General features: G+C 55.5%; 1 protein-coding gene across 1 annotated transcript; it reads right to left on the minus strand.

Annotated features, from left to right (window-relative positions):
- Nucleotides 1-5984: 5984 nt before the first annotated feature.
- On the minus strand, nt 5985-11492 carry NGB (neuroglobin). The gene is made up of 4 exons (XM_054449646.2): nt 11177-11492; nt 9659-9770; nt 8915-9034; nt 5985-7119 (listed from the first exon to the last, which is right to left on the minus strand). Exons 1-4 carry the CDS (start codon nt 11263-11265, stop codon nt 6985-6987), a joined length of 456 nt encoding a protein of 151 aa, XP_054305621.2. The 5' UTR covers nt 11266-11492; the 3' UTR covers nt 5985-6984.
- Nucleotides 11493-12686: the final 1194 nt, after the last annotated feature.

The raw sequence follows: 12686 nt of genomic DNA on the forward strand, positions 1-12686 counted from the left end.
CCTCTCCTGGCCCCTGCCTCTGCCTCTGCATCTGGGCCAGCCTGGCCTTGCTCCGCTGTGCAGTGGGGAGAACTTTCTGGTCCTTGAGCTACCCAGGAAGCCAGCAGGGCAGCCCCGAGGGGCAGCAGAAGTCCCTGGTGAGTGCTGAGCCCCATAAGCGGGCTACTGGGCTAGGCTAGTGGCCAGACTTCAAAACACACAGATTTCAGGTGAGGCCCCAGGAAGAGTGGCAGACAGGGCTCAGGTCTGCAAGAGGATGAGGGTGGGGGACGTGGGGGATGGGGGAGGTGGAGGAGAGGTTGAGTGAGGAGAGGTTGGCACGAGGGAAGTGTGCGGGGCATCCAGGTGGGATAAGAAACACCCGTTAGCAAAGGCTGTTATAGCTGTGGCAAGGAGACAACAGTTCCCTACCCTGGAGGACACATCTCAGGGTCAGGAGACCTGTTCTGTCCCTTCCTCCAGCAGCTGCATGACCCAGGCTGGTCACCTCATCCAGACAGTAGGGCTGGGAGGACATGAGGTGGACTGTTCTGCTTCATGACTGAGCAGAGCAGATTTGGGGGCAGAGGATGGGAATCTTGTGGGTGTGTTGAGTAGGGGGAGACCTCCTCCCACAGTGCTCCCTATGGGGACAGAGGATGACAGTCTCAAGGTGGCTGCCTAAGGACTCTTTCCTGCATCTCCCTTGCTGGGTCCTCTCCGCAAGCTTCCACGGTCCATCAGTGGCCATTGACTCAAAATCCACCAAGGTGTGGGCCTGGGCGTGGGATCAAGACCCGTCCACTTGTCCCCTCTCCCCCCTCAAAACAATTATTTTCCAAGTCAAGTCAGCCCTTGAAATCCACAAGGGCTGCTTCACAGGAGAGAAGCCACGAAGACTCCCTGACTGGATGGGAGGGGGTTGCGCCCTGCTGCTGCCTCTCATGGTCCCCTCCCAGGGGCTGGCAGCTCCACGGTCCCCAGATGGCAGGCCTGGGACACTCTGTGGTTCAGCAGACCTTTCAAGGGCCTTTTTTCAGGCAGAGACTGAGAAAGAGACAGAAAAAGAAGCTGAAGAGAGAGGGCAGTCGCCCCAAGGATGGAACGTCCTCCAGGGAGGTTAGTGTTGGTCAATCCTCTCTCCACTCAGCAGGCCACGAGGGACGGGAGGCCTGAAGGTAGATTTACCTGGGCTGGGGACAGGACTGGGGCAGGGCAAGAGGGAGCCCCAGGAGGCTGGCTCCACTGGGCTGTGCCCGAGAAAGGACTGGAGCACGTGACCGAGCGCTGTGCAGCGAGGAAGCAGCGGGGCCTGAGAGCGCCCCATGCCTCTGCCCAGAAACCAAGCCTGGGGCTGCACGGGGCCCCGCCAGGGAAGCCTGAGGCAGCTCACTTCTGTCCTGAGGAACCTCCTTGCTGGCCAGATTCCAGGTTCCTAGGTCTTCTCTGTGGAAGGCCTTGCGGAGGCGAGGAGAGCCTGGTCTATGGGGAGGCAGGTTCCCGGGCTTTCTCAACAGAGGCTGCTTTCAGAACATCTGACAGTCCCTCGGCCTGGACAAGCAGCAGCCCGGCAGCTCTCAGCCTCAATTCCCAAGGTTCTCCAGCCTAGCCGCAAATGAGAGTCACGCTCAATGTCCAGGCCCCATCCCTGAAAAACCAAAATTTCTCGGGTGGGGCCCAGTACCCTGTATTTTACAAAAGTGCCCTAGGTGATGCCAGTGTGCAGGGAGGGGTGAGTGGATAAGGAAAACAGTCCCAGCCTCAGGCACCGCATGCCCTGGGTGGCCTCAGCATCTCACCATCGCCAGCTTAGAAATGACAGCTCCCTAGCTCAGGCATGCTTCTGCCATCTTTATCTTCTTTTGCAATAAGTATGACTACTGTATGGGCCTGAAGGCCACACAACAGGTGTCAGGGGCACTTCTGGCTACCTTGTCACCTTCAGTGAGGGTTCGAAGACTGTCCCTCTTCCCTCCCCTCCAAACACAGAGCCCAAGTGGCTTCCATGACCGCCTGCCCATTTCCGTGCAATAGAATGTGACAAGTGCAGTAAACAAATAGGCCTACATAATGGGGTGTCAGGGAGAGACAAAGCCAGATAGGGGCAAGGGGTGCCTGGAGGTGAGGAGGGGATGCTTTGCACTAGAGGGGCCAGCACAAGCTCTGTAGAGGTGAGACATGAGAGCCAGCAAAGGGTCTGTGGGCACACACGCAGGGCCCAAAGAATCGGGCAGAGTGAGCAAGGGGAGGAGAGGGTGGGGCGAGGTCTGAGTGGGCAACAGGCTGTGCAGGCCACGCTGGGACTCCAAGTTTCACTCATCATCTGGGAAACTATGGGAGGATTCTGGGTAGGAGTGTGATCCCCTTGCATGTTTGTTTTCCAGGTTTTTTTGTTGTGGTGGTGGTGGTGGTGGTAAAGTACACATAATCATATTCACCATCTTAACCATTTATGGGTTTTTTGTTTGTTTGTTTGTTTTTGTTGTTGTTGTTGTTGAGACAGAGTCTTGCTCTGTCACCCAGGCTGGAGTGCAATGGCGTGATCTGGGTGCACTGCAACCTCCGCCTCCCAGGTTCAAGCAATTCTCCTTCAGCCTCCCGAGTAGCTGGGATTACAGGCACATGCCACCATCATTTTTGTATTTTTTAGTAGAGACACGGTTTCACCATATTGGCCAGGCTGGTCTCAAACTCCTGACCTCAAGCAATCCGCCCACCTCGGCCTCCCAAAGTGCTAGAATTACAGGTGTGAGCCACCGCGCCCGGCCACCATCTTAACCATTTGTAACTGTCCTGTTCAGTGGCATGAAATACATTCGTAATGTGCAACCATCACCACCAGCCATCCTCCACAACTCTTCATCTTGCAAAACTGAGACTGTATACCCATAAACAATAATTCCTCATTCCCTCCTCCCCTTAGCCCCTGGCAACCACCCATGTAACCCTTATGTGCTGAAATGGTCACTGTCACCAGGGTGGGACAAGTAGAAGTAGAAAGCCCAGTTGGGGCCAGGTGTGGTGGTGCACACCTGTAATCCCAGCATTTTGGGAGGCTGAGGTGAGAGGATTACTTGGCGCCAGGAGCTTGAGACCAGCCTGGGCAACAAAGCAAGACCCTATTTCCACAAAAATTTTAAAAATTAGCTGGGCATGGTGGCATGCACCTGTAGTCCCAGCTACTCGGGAGACTGAGGCTGGAGGATTCCTTGAACTCAGGAGTTCAAGGCTGCAGTGAGCAATGATCACGCCACCACACTTCAGCCTGGGCAACAGAGTGAGATCCTGTCTCAAAAAAAAAAAAAAAAACCCCAGTTGGGACTGTGTCGGAGGCATTCAGGAGAGAGAATATACTAGCTTGCACCAGGATAGAGAGTGAATAAAGAAGCCGTTAAATTTGGAACAGAGGTTGAGGATTCATGGATGATTAGATGTGAGGTCTGAGGGAAAGCAGGAATGTGAGGATGACTCCCAGATCTTCAGTGTGAACAACTCAGCACACTCTGGTTTGAGGTGGAGAAAGCTGGGAAGAAAAAGGCCAAGGGAAACCCCAAGAGTTCCATCTTGAGCGTGTTCTGGTTGAGATGCCATGTGGAGATGTCAAGAAGGTGGCTGGATACAGGAGTCGGGCTGGAGATATCCATTTCAGTCATCAGCACCTGGGTGGTGATTAAAGCATGGGACTGGCTGAGACTTTGATGGGAGCAGGTGCAGGTGAGGAGGTCTGAGGGCTGAGCCAGCACAAAGAGATAGGAGGAGAACCTGCAAGGAAAACCAGGAGGGACTCAAAAAGGAAGGAGGGTGTCCCCAGCTCTAACCATGCTTGGCAGTAAATGCGGCGCATAGAGGAGTAAGTCAAAAGATGCCACGAAGCAGCTTCAGCCAAGTGGAGAATGCTGGACAGGCCATTAGACAAATGACTCGCTTCTCCCACACAGCAATGGTGAGGGGAAATGGCAAGAGGGGCCAGGCCAAAGTGAAAGAGTGAAGAGACACAATCAAATGCAAAGTGTGCATCCTGAGTTGAACAAACCAACGGCAGAGAGACGTCTGGGAAATCTACATGTGGATGAATGTGGGCCATCAGGGAATCTGAATGAGGTGGTGATGAGGAGATACTGTTCGTCTTGTTAGATGTATTGATGGCGTGGGTTCATATGTGAAATAAAGTGCCAGCTAGAAATTCATATGGAAGAATTTACAGGTAAAAGAACATGAAGTCTTGGATTTGCTTAAAAACTCTCCAGCAAAAACAAAGAAACAAAAACAAAAATGGCGGGGGGTGTGGTTGGGGGAAGAGGTGCATGGAGATTCCCTCATCTCTTGATTCTTGTGTATGTTAACATTTTTCCACAATAAAAAGTGTAAAAATAAAGGCATGACCAACTTTTTCAAGTGCTGCTGAGCAGGAGAGGAAGATAAGGACTAGGATGTGACCCTACATCTGGCAAGATGGAGGTGGTTGGTGACCTTGACTGTAGTAGATTGAAAGTGGGGACGAAGCCTGGTTGAAGCAGGTTCCCATCCTCCCATAAGAAGTGAGGAGATGAAAACAGCAAGGAAAGACTACTCTTTCGAAGGGTTTTGCTATCCAAGGAAGAAAAGAACCAAAGGGGTAGCTGGAGAGGAAAGGAAGTGAGGGGTTGTTCTTTGTATAAGGAGGGGAGATGTGGGCTGATAGAGGAGGGGTGCAGGATAGAGAGAGGGCTGAGCCCTTGAGCAGAGGAGGAGGTAAGTGATACTCTTCCCTGATACAGACATGTGCGTGCATACACGCACACGTGCACACGCACACTCACACCTAAGTAGAAGAGTGGCTTTCAGAAAAGGTGAAAGCATCCATGCTTAGGATGACTCAGACACAGGTCAGAGGAGGGCATTAGACCTTTCCAAAGCCAGGCCACCTAGAGACCTGTGGGCCAGACATGGACACCTGAGGCTGACCCACTAATAGGTCACGCAGCAGATGAGGCCCTCACTCACTGCAGCCTGTAGGGCTCCAGAAAATGCTCTGGGCACCACAGAGGGCAAGGCGTTCCTAACATGCTGCAGACTCAGTGCCTGCAGTCACATAGCCTGGCAGGCCTGGCATCTGAGCTTAAAGAAAATGAGGCCCCATCTGGGAGCCGGCAAGGCCCCGTGGGCATCTGCTACATTCAGTCTTGGCTGAGAAACTGGAAGCCCAGGGCGAGGACAGCCAGCCCGGGCACAGGCCTTGCAGCCATGCGTGGGCTTCGGGCCCGCCGCTGAGGCTGGAACACGTGGAGGTAATCCCAAACCTGCCCCGATCATGCCCACTCAACACAGCTCCTCCTCCCCACGTCCCTGGCTGGCTTTCTAGCCCACAGCCTGTGGGGTCCCAAGCCCCCAACCAATGACCTGTTTCAGACCATGGATCAGTGTGGGTATAGGTTTAACTAACCCCAAAATGTGTAATGGCATAAACACAAGAGAAGTTTGTCTCTTTCATATAAAATTCAAAATGGGTGATTCTGATTAATGGGCACCTTCCTCCAAGCAGCGATTCAGGGTCGGGACTCCTTTCACCCGTGGCTCTGCCATGTTCAACACGTGGCCCTCATGGTCTCTGTGAGGTCTGTATCACACCAGCAGAAGGATGACAGAGCATGGAGAAGCATGCAGGAGTTTTGGGGGACCAGGCCTGGGAGTGGCACACACATCTGCATGGTCCAGTGGCCAGAACCCAGTCACATGCCCCACCTAATTGCAAGGGTGGCTGCATGACATCCAGCTGTGTGCCCAGGAGGAAGAAGAGCTGGGTTTGTGGCCTGCCAGCCAGTTTGGGCCACAGACTCCACAGATGTCTGCCACTGGCTTCCCAGAGCTTCCTCCCAGGCCCCTCCCTCCTGTTCCACCCACTCCGGCCTTGGCCTCCCTGACTCCATCCTCCCATCCTGTCCTGAGATCCACTGCCCTGCAGCTTCATCTGGCACAGGCCAAGACCCAAGAAAAGATCAGGCCCGAGGGTCAGAGAGGCACACAGAACCAGTTTATTTCTCATGAGTTTATAGGACCACAGACAGCACAGAGCAAACGGTAAAAGTGCAGATGGCTGGGGTGAGGGCGGGGGCCTCTGTGGCTGCCTTCTCTTCTCTCCAACTGCCTGAGTACTGGCACACAGCGGGCAGTGAATCTGAGGAGCTGTGGCCTCACAGTCGCTGCAGGCTGAGCCGGAAAGGAGGGCTGGGGGAGGTAAGACTCACTCCTGCAGGAGCGGGTTGGTGATGAAGGGCTGGGGGAACTCAGGTCTCTCTGGGATGAAGTCACCCCTCCTTCCTGGCTGGTCCCCAGCCCCTTCCCCACCTGGCCAGCTGGGTTCCCGCAGCAGCTGAATGAGGGAGAGGGAATGCCGCCAAAGGAAACCGACTCTATCAGGGCATCTGCACAGCCCGCGAGACTCAGATGAGACCCATTGAGACCCAGGTCCCCCTTCCCTTCCCTGGCAGTTCTGATTCCGCTCCCACTGCCTGGGATTCCACCAAGAAGGCTAAAGCTGCTCTTTCTCTTTATTTGTGAAAAGCAAGCCATCTTGGGGCAGGAAAGCAGTGAAGGGACTGGGCAGGCAGGATAGAAGGCGCTGGAAGCTCAGCCATCTCACCCCCACCCTTGGCCTGCACTCACCTGAAGAAGCAGGACAGACAGAAGAGCCCCATCCCCTCCCACCTCCATATCTTTCCAGCTCATCCCACCTCTGCCACCAAAACACTTCTCACGGGGTCAGAGGGAGTGCCAAAAAGGTAAAAAGAAAGGCAAGAGAGAGGCTACTGGGGATGAGGGGACGCCCAGAAGCCCCTTCCTGGAGGAAAAGCCACTCCTTCTGCAGTTGGACTCTGGGAGACTGAGACCCAGCCCTGCCCCATCACCTCTCCAGTGTGGCCAAGGGGACAAGGACCAAGATGCAGGGAAGCTTGGGGAGCCTGGGCTACAACAGATACAGGCCAACAGATAGACAGATGGATGGGGGCTGCCGGGCAGGATCGCCTCTTACTCGCTGTCCCAGCCTCGACTCATGGCCTGCACTACGGCCCCGTAGAGTTGGCTCCAGGCAGCCCGTGTGGCTGGTGTGAAGGCAGGGCCCAGACACTTCTCCAGCATGTAGAACAGAGACTCACCCACTGTCTGCAGAGGCAAGGGGCACCTTGTCACTTCCAAAGGCAGGAAGGCACTGCTCCATTCCACAGGTGAGAAAACTGAGGCCTAGGGCTGATTAGGGCTCCTGGGCCTTTTTTCCTCTCCTGCATGGAGTCCATGCTTCCTGAGCAGGGTCCTACCCAAATCCTTGGGTATCACATTGTGTCCACCTTTCCCTCTAAATGTGAGGCTTTATATCCTCACATTTTTCACCCCCGTCTTGGTCTTGCAACCACCCCATGAGTGGGGCCAAGACATTGCCTGGGACCTCTCAGCTTAGACCAAACCAAGTCATTGCCCCCAGACTTGAGTTTCCTCATCCGCAAGGCAGCAATGATGGGGTTAAGAGCCTGGGTTCTGGAGCCAGATAGACCTGAGTGCAGATTCTGACTCCACCCTTCATCAGCTGGTTGACCTTAAGTAAGTTATGTAAACTCTCTGAGCCTCAGCTGCTTCATCAGTGATACAGGGAAAGTAGAAGCTCCAACTCCTAGGCCTGTTGGGATGATTAAATGGGATAATCCAGAAAAAGCTCTTAGCACAGCATCTGTATACAGGAAGCCTACAATGATAATAGGCCAGGTGCAGTGGCTCAGGTCTATAATCCCAGCACTTTAGGAGGCTGAGGTGGGCAGACCACTTGAGCCCAGGAGTTTGAGACAAGTCTGGGAAACATGGCAAAACTTCATCTCTACCAAAAATACAAAAATTAGCTGGGCATGGTGGCGCATGCCTGTAGTCCCAGCTATGAGGGAGGCTGAGGTGGGAGGATCACTTGAGCCTGGGAGGTTGAGGCTGCAGTGAGCTGTGATCACATCACTGCACTCCAGCCTGGGCGACAGAGCAAGTTTCTGTCCCCAAAATAAATAAGTAAGTAAATAAATAAATAAATATAATGGCTCTCATTTGCCATTATTACTCATAATAAAATAAGGTTTATTTATCTCACAAATATTAACTGAATATCCACTGTAGCCCTGGTAGATCAGGCACTGTGCTGGTGCTGGGGATGGAGAGGAGGACAAGACCAACACAGCTCCTTCCTCAAGGTGCTCACCATCTGGCAAGGTGACTGGACTGTGTGGTGGACTGTCATATCAGTCACCCCCAATGGGCTACACCTCAAGGATTCACGCCCTTGAGTAGGGTCCTCCCATATTGACACTGGGCTTATCCATGTGAGTGGCTTTGGCCAATGGGACATTAGCAAGAGTGAGGCAAGCAGAGGCTTTATAGGCACTTGCACACTGGGGCTTGTCCTCTAAAAACTCCCCCTTGGAACTCAGCTGCTATTCTATAAAGAAGCTCAGCTAGACTAGTGAATGACAACAAATCACAGGGACAGAGCTCAAAGGCTGACAGGCCTTGGACATTCTAGCCTCAGTTGAGCTCCCAGCTAAACACAACACACAAGTAACTCCAGCTACACCATGCAGAGCAGAAGAGCTGCCCAGCTGAGCCCAGCCATGAGAAATCGGAAAGCATTGTCATAGTTCTAGGGTTGTTTGATACATAGCAATAGAAAATTGAGTAGACCAGCTGATCCCAAAGTCTTCTTAATTTTTATGGTTTTAAAAGAAGCCATATCAGAAAAGAGAACTTGGAAGCTCAGAGAGGTCAAGCCCATGTCAGGGCCACACAGCAGGTAACAGATGCAGGCCTGCAGCCCTGGTTATCTAAGGATATGGGAAGGGGAGAGAGAACAGGTGGCAAGGGGAGGTCTGGGAGAGAGAAGTGGCCCCAGGCCAGGAGCTCTGGAGAGAGTCAGAGCTCCTTTACCCACCGAGAAGGAGCTGAGCTTTACACCCACTGCCCGGTGCTTCCTGCCCAGGCTCGCAAGGTACTCCTCCAGCGAGGACAGGTCTTCCACATTGGTCACCGCAGCATCAATCACGAGCATCACCTGCCAAGGCCAAGGCAGCAGTGAAACAGAGAGGCCAGAGCAGCCCCATCTGCTCACAATCACAGCCCAAGGCATGAGGGTCCCAAAGCAAGAGAGGCCAGTAGGACCCTCAGTTCTCCAAGATCAGGGGTCAAAGGCAGCCTGTGTCTACTACATATAGGGGGCACGCGATACGTGGTGGCCAAACTACTAATGTTATACCCATGAAGGAAGCCTCTCTCCTCTGAGGAATTCACATCTCTAAACACACCTACTGGAGAGTGTTGTCTCCTGGGACAAGGAGAAACTGAGGCCCTTTGAGAATCATGAGATTCTAAGAAAATCTCAGCCTGATTTTCATAGGCAGATGGTTCCCAATGACCAGGATCTGTGCTAACACAACCTATGGGAGCCAGAGGACAAAGGCAATGACAGAGGCTGGGACCAGCTCTCTGAACACAGGGGAAGAGGCTGATTCTGATGTCCCAGACCAATCCAGCCCAGAGGGAAAGGAGCTGTACCCTGCTTGGGAGAACTGGAGGGGAGTAAGACTAGGCCTGGGGCAGAAAGTCATTTTCCCTATTCTCCACCAGGGAGGTGCTCTGCTGGATCCCAGAGGTCACAGCAGCTCTGCCTCCCTCTCACCTTCCTGATGTGGTCCAGGAACTCAGGCGAGGAGAGACAGTCCTCTGGGCTGGAGAACTGGCGGCAGTTGTACTGGAAGAGGGGCAGCAGGTCAGGCTCCAGGGCAAACAGTCTGTGGGGGTGAGGCCCAGGTGTTATCCCTGGGGTGTGAGCCCCTGCAAGCCCCAGCAAGCCTGGCTGTCCTGCAGTCAGCAGGCGGGGGTGCCAAGCCAGGTCTCAGCTGCAAACCACAGCTGACTCTCCCACCTGGCACTGCTCCCCCACCAGCTTCGGTAGTGCCCTCCTCCTCACGCCTTCTACTGGCCCTGGGCAGCATCCTAGAAAGGGCAAATGTGTCCCAGGGCCTCTGGTAAGCAGGGGTCCCTCGGTGAATAGCTGAGGGGTGTGATTTGGGACAGGAAGAGGTCCCCAAACAGGAAACCTGGAGTTACATTGTGTGGAGAGGAAAGCCCTTCTCTCTCTCTCTCTCTCTCTCTCTCTCTCTCTCTCTCTCCTGCGCTGAGTACTTTCCGTGTGGTTAACTTTTAACTGTATTCCTCATCGTCCTAAGCAGTGGGTACAACTGTTATCCCAGTTTTATAGAGGAGAAAACAGAAGCCCGGGGAGGCTAGAACTCGCCTAAGGTCACACAGATTGGATGTAGTGGAGCCACAATGGGTGCCTGAGAAAAAAGTGAGCTGGAGGGAGTCCGGAGGCAGAAGCAGAGGCCCTCCTCGGCATTTGGGAGGTCTCACCGGGTAACTGAATGTTTTCCCCTTTTGCCTTGGGGGTGGTTTTGCGGAAGCCTGGGCAGAAGTTCTGGACTGTCCAAGGGTGCCAAGGATTGGGAACACCACGGTGAGGGAAGCAGTGCCCGGTTGGTGATAGCGGAGGGGTTATCGAAACTGCGTGCTGAGGTTGGAGACTGGCCTTCCCTTCCCCCGGGGCCTGTGCACCCCACACCCCTCTCCCCTGCGGTGAGGCTCCCGCATCTGTCACCCCTTCCCCGGCTGCTCTCTGGCTCTTTCCTCGGAAAGGTTTGTCTTGTTGGTTGTCAGGGATCCACACACCTGGAGCCAGACCGCTCACACGCGGGCGCAGGAGCTCGCCCCACACATCTCCCTTCCCCGGCCCTCGGGGCACCCCAGTACCCTGATACCGGCAGCGGGGTGCACCCCTGCAGTCGCTACCTAAGGAACACGCAGGAGGCACAAGGCGGGGTGGAGGCGCCGCGCGGGGACGGAGATCCACCCTCCCAGATGTGGGGAGATCCGCGGGAGGGGATCCCGCCGGCCCGGTGAGCCCCGCTGGGAGCGGGGTGTGCGGCGCTGGTTGGCAACAGGCGCCCACGGTCGAGAGGGAGGCAGAGGAGCTGTGCCACCCGTCGCCGCGCCCCGCTCCTCTGGCGCACATCTGGCAGGCGCCCCAGCGCCCCGGCAGCGGCCAGTTTTCCCTCCTTCGGGGCCGGTCCTGCCGCGTGACCCCTTTCCCGCCGAGGCAGCCTCCACCCGCACCCCCGGGCGCTCGGGTAGCCCTCACCTGGCGAACAGGACGGTGCCGTGCTCCAGCGGGCTGCGGCTCACTGCCCGCCAGCTCTGCCGGATCAGCTCGGGCTCCGGGCGCTCCATGCTGTCCCGGGGATGCGGAGCGCGGGGCTGGGACCCTCAGGGCTCAGGTGCCGTCACCGCACGTGCCGCGCCATCTCCTCCGCGACGCGGTCCCCTCCGCCCCCCGTACGCCCCCCGTGCCTCCGCCCGGCGGGGACCGCAGCCGCTCCTTCCCTGGCGCGGGAGAGAAAAGGCGCGCGGCCAGTCGTAGGTGGAGGCACCCCAGCTGTGCTTCCGGGGACCCCGCTTGGCCGCTGCGCCCTGCGCCCCGCAGCCGCCAGAACCGCCCCACCCCGCGACGCCTGGGCTGGGCGCTTTAAAGCCTCCACGGCCCCCGCCCCCTCCAGGCCAGCAAGGCGCGCGCTCCCTCCGCCGGCCGCTATGGTGGCCTGGGAAAGGCCCGGCCTGCAGAACGTAACTGACATCGCGGAGGCTCTCTGGGACTCAGTTTCTCCTCCCGAGCCCCGAGGGCACTGTGTTGAATTTGGTCGCCTCAGGTTGGCGCTGCATGCGCCCCCTCTCCACAGGCCCCTCAACTGAAGCATTGCCAGAGGCATTTGAGTTTGCCACCCACCTGGCCTGCAGGTCGGGCCTGGGGAGGCGGCCTAGGGGCCTAGTTCTCGGTCTGACTAGGGCACCAGCACACGTTGGGGGCCACCAGGGCTTTCAACCGTAGGGACACGGCCAAGACCACAGCCATTCCCAGCCAGGCCTGGGTTTTTTTTTTTGAGACTCCATCTTTAGAAAGCCGTGAGATCCAGTTCTAATCCCAGCTCTGCTTGGCCAGGGTGGAATCTTGAGGGAGTTCAGCTCTAACATTGTACCATTCCATGATTTAATTTTAATTTTAATTTTTCACCTCTTCCCTCCCTGGGCCCTCCCCACTTCCGTGATTTTTCATCTTTTTGTTTGTTTGTTTGAGACGGAGTCTCGCTCTGTCGCCCAAGCTGGAGTGCGGTGGCGCGATCTCGGCTCACTGCAAGCTCCGCCTCCCGGGTTCACGCCATTCTCCTGCCTCAGCCTCCCGAGTAGCAGGGATTACAGGCGCCTGCCACCACGCCAGGCTAATTTTTTGTATTTTGAGTAGAGATGGGGTTTCACCATGTTAGCCAGGATGGTCTCAATCTCCTGACCTCATGATCCGCCCGCCTCGGCCTCCCAAAGTGCTGGGATTACAGGCGTGAGCCACCGCGCCCGGCCTTTTTTTTTTTTTTTTTTTTTTAATGGAAGTACTGTTTAATTTTTTCAATAGAAGTGCAGATAATAGAATCCATGCTCCCCACTCAGGGTGTGCAATTGGTCACCTGTCAATTAGAACTAAACTTTTCTCTTTCAAGCAGAAAATTCCTCAAGCCCCAGCCCAGTGCTGGTGGCTCAGGTTTGGGAGAGCAAGCCCGTTTTCACCTTTATTTCTCTCTCATTATTCCCTCAGGGGTCTCCGA

Source organism: Pongo pygmaeus, chromosome 15, assembly GCF_028885625.2.
Source record: "Pongo pygmaeus isolate AG05252 chromosome 15, NHGRI_mPonPyg2-v2.0_pri, whole genome shotgun sequence".
NCBI classification, from domain to species: Eukaryota; Metazoa; Chordata; class Mammalia; order Primates; family Hominidae; genus Pongo; species Pongo pygmaeus.

What these genes read in the sequence shown, in the direction of transcription:
- NGB (XM_054449646.2), bottom strand. Translation starts at nt 11,265, where the DNA reads ATGGAGCGCCCGGAGCCCGAGCTGATCCGGCAGAGCTGGCGGGCAGTG. An exon ending in GGCACCGTCCTGTTCGCCAG is followed by an intron (nt 9,771 to 11,176) that starts GTGAGGGCTACC and finishes TCACCCCCACAG; the next exon opens with ACTGTTTGCCCTGGAGCCTG. An exon ending in TAAAGCTCAGCTCCTTCTCG is followed by an intron (nt 7,120 to 8,914) that starts GTGGGTAAAGGA and finishes TTGCCTCTGCAG; the next exon opens with ACAGTGGGTGAGTCTCTGTT.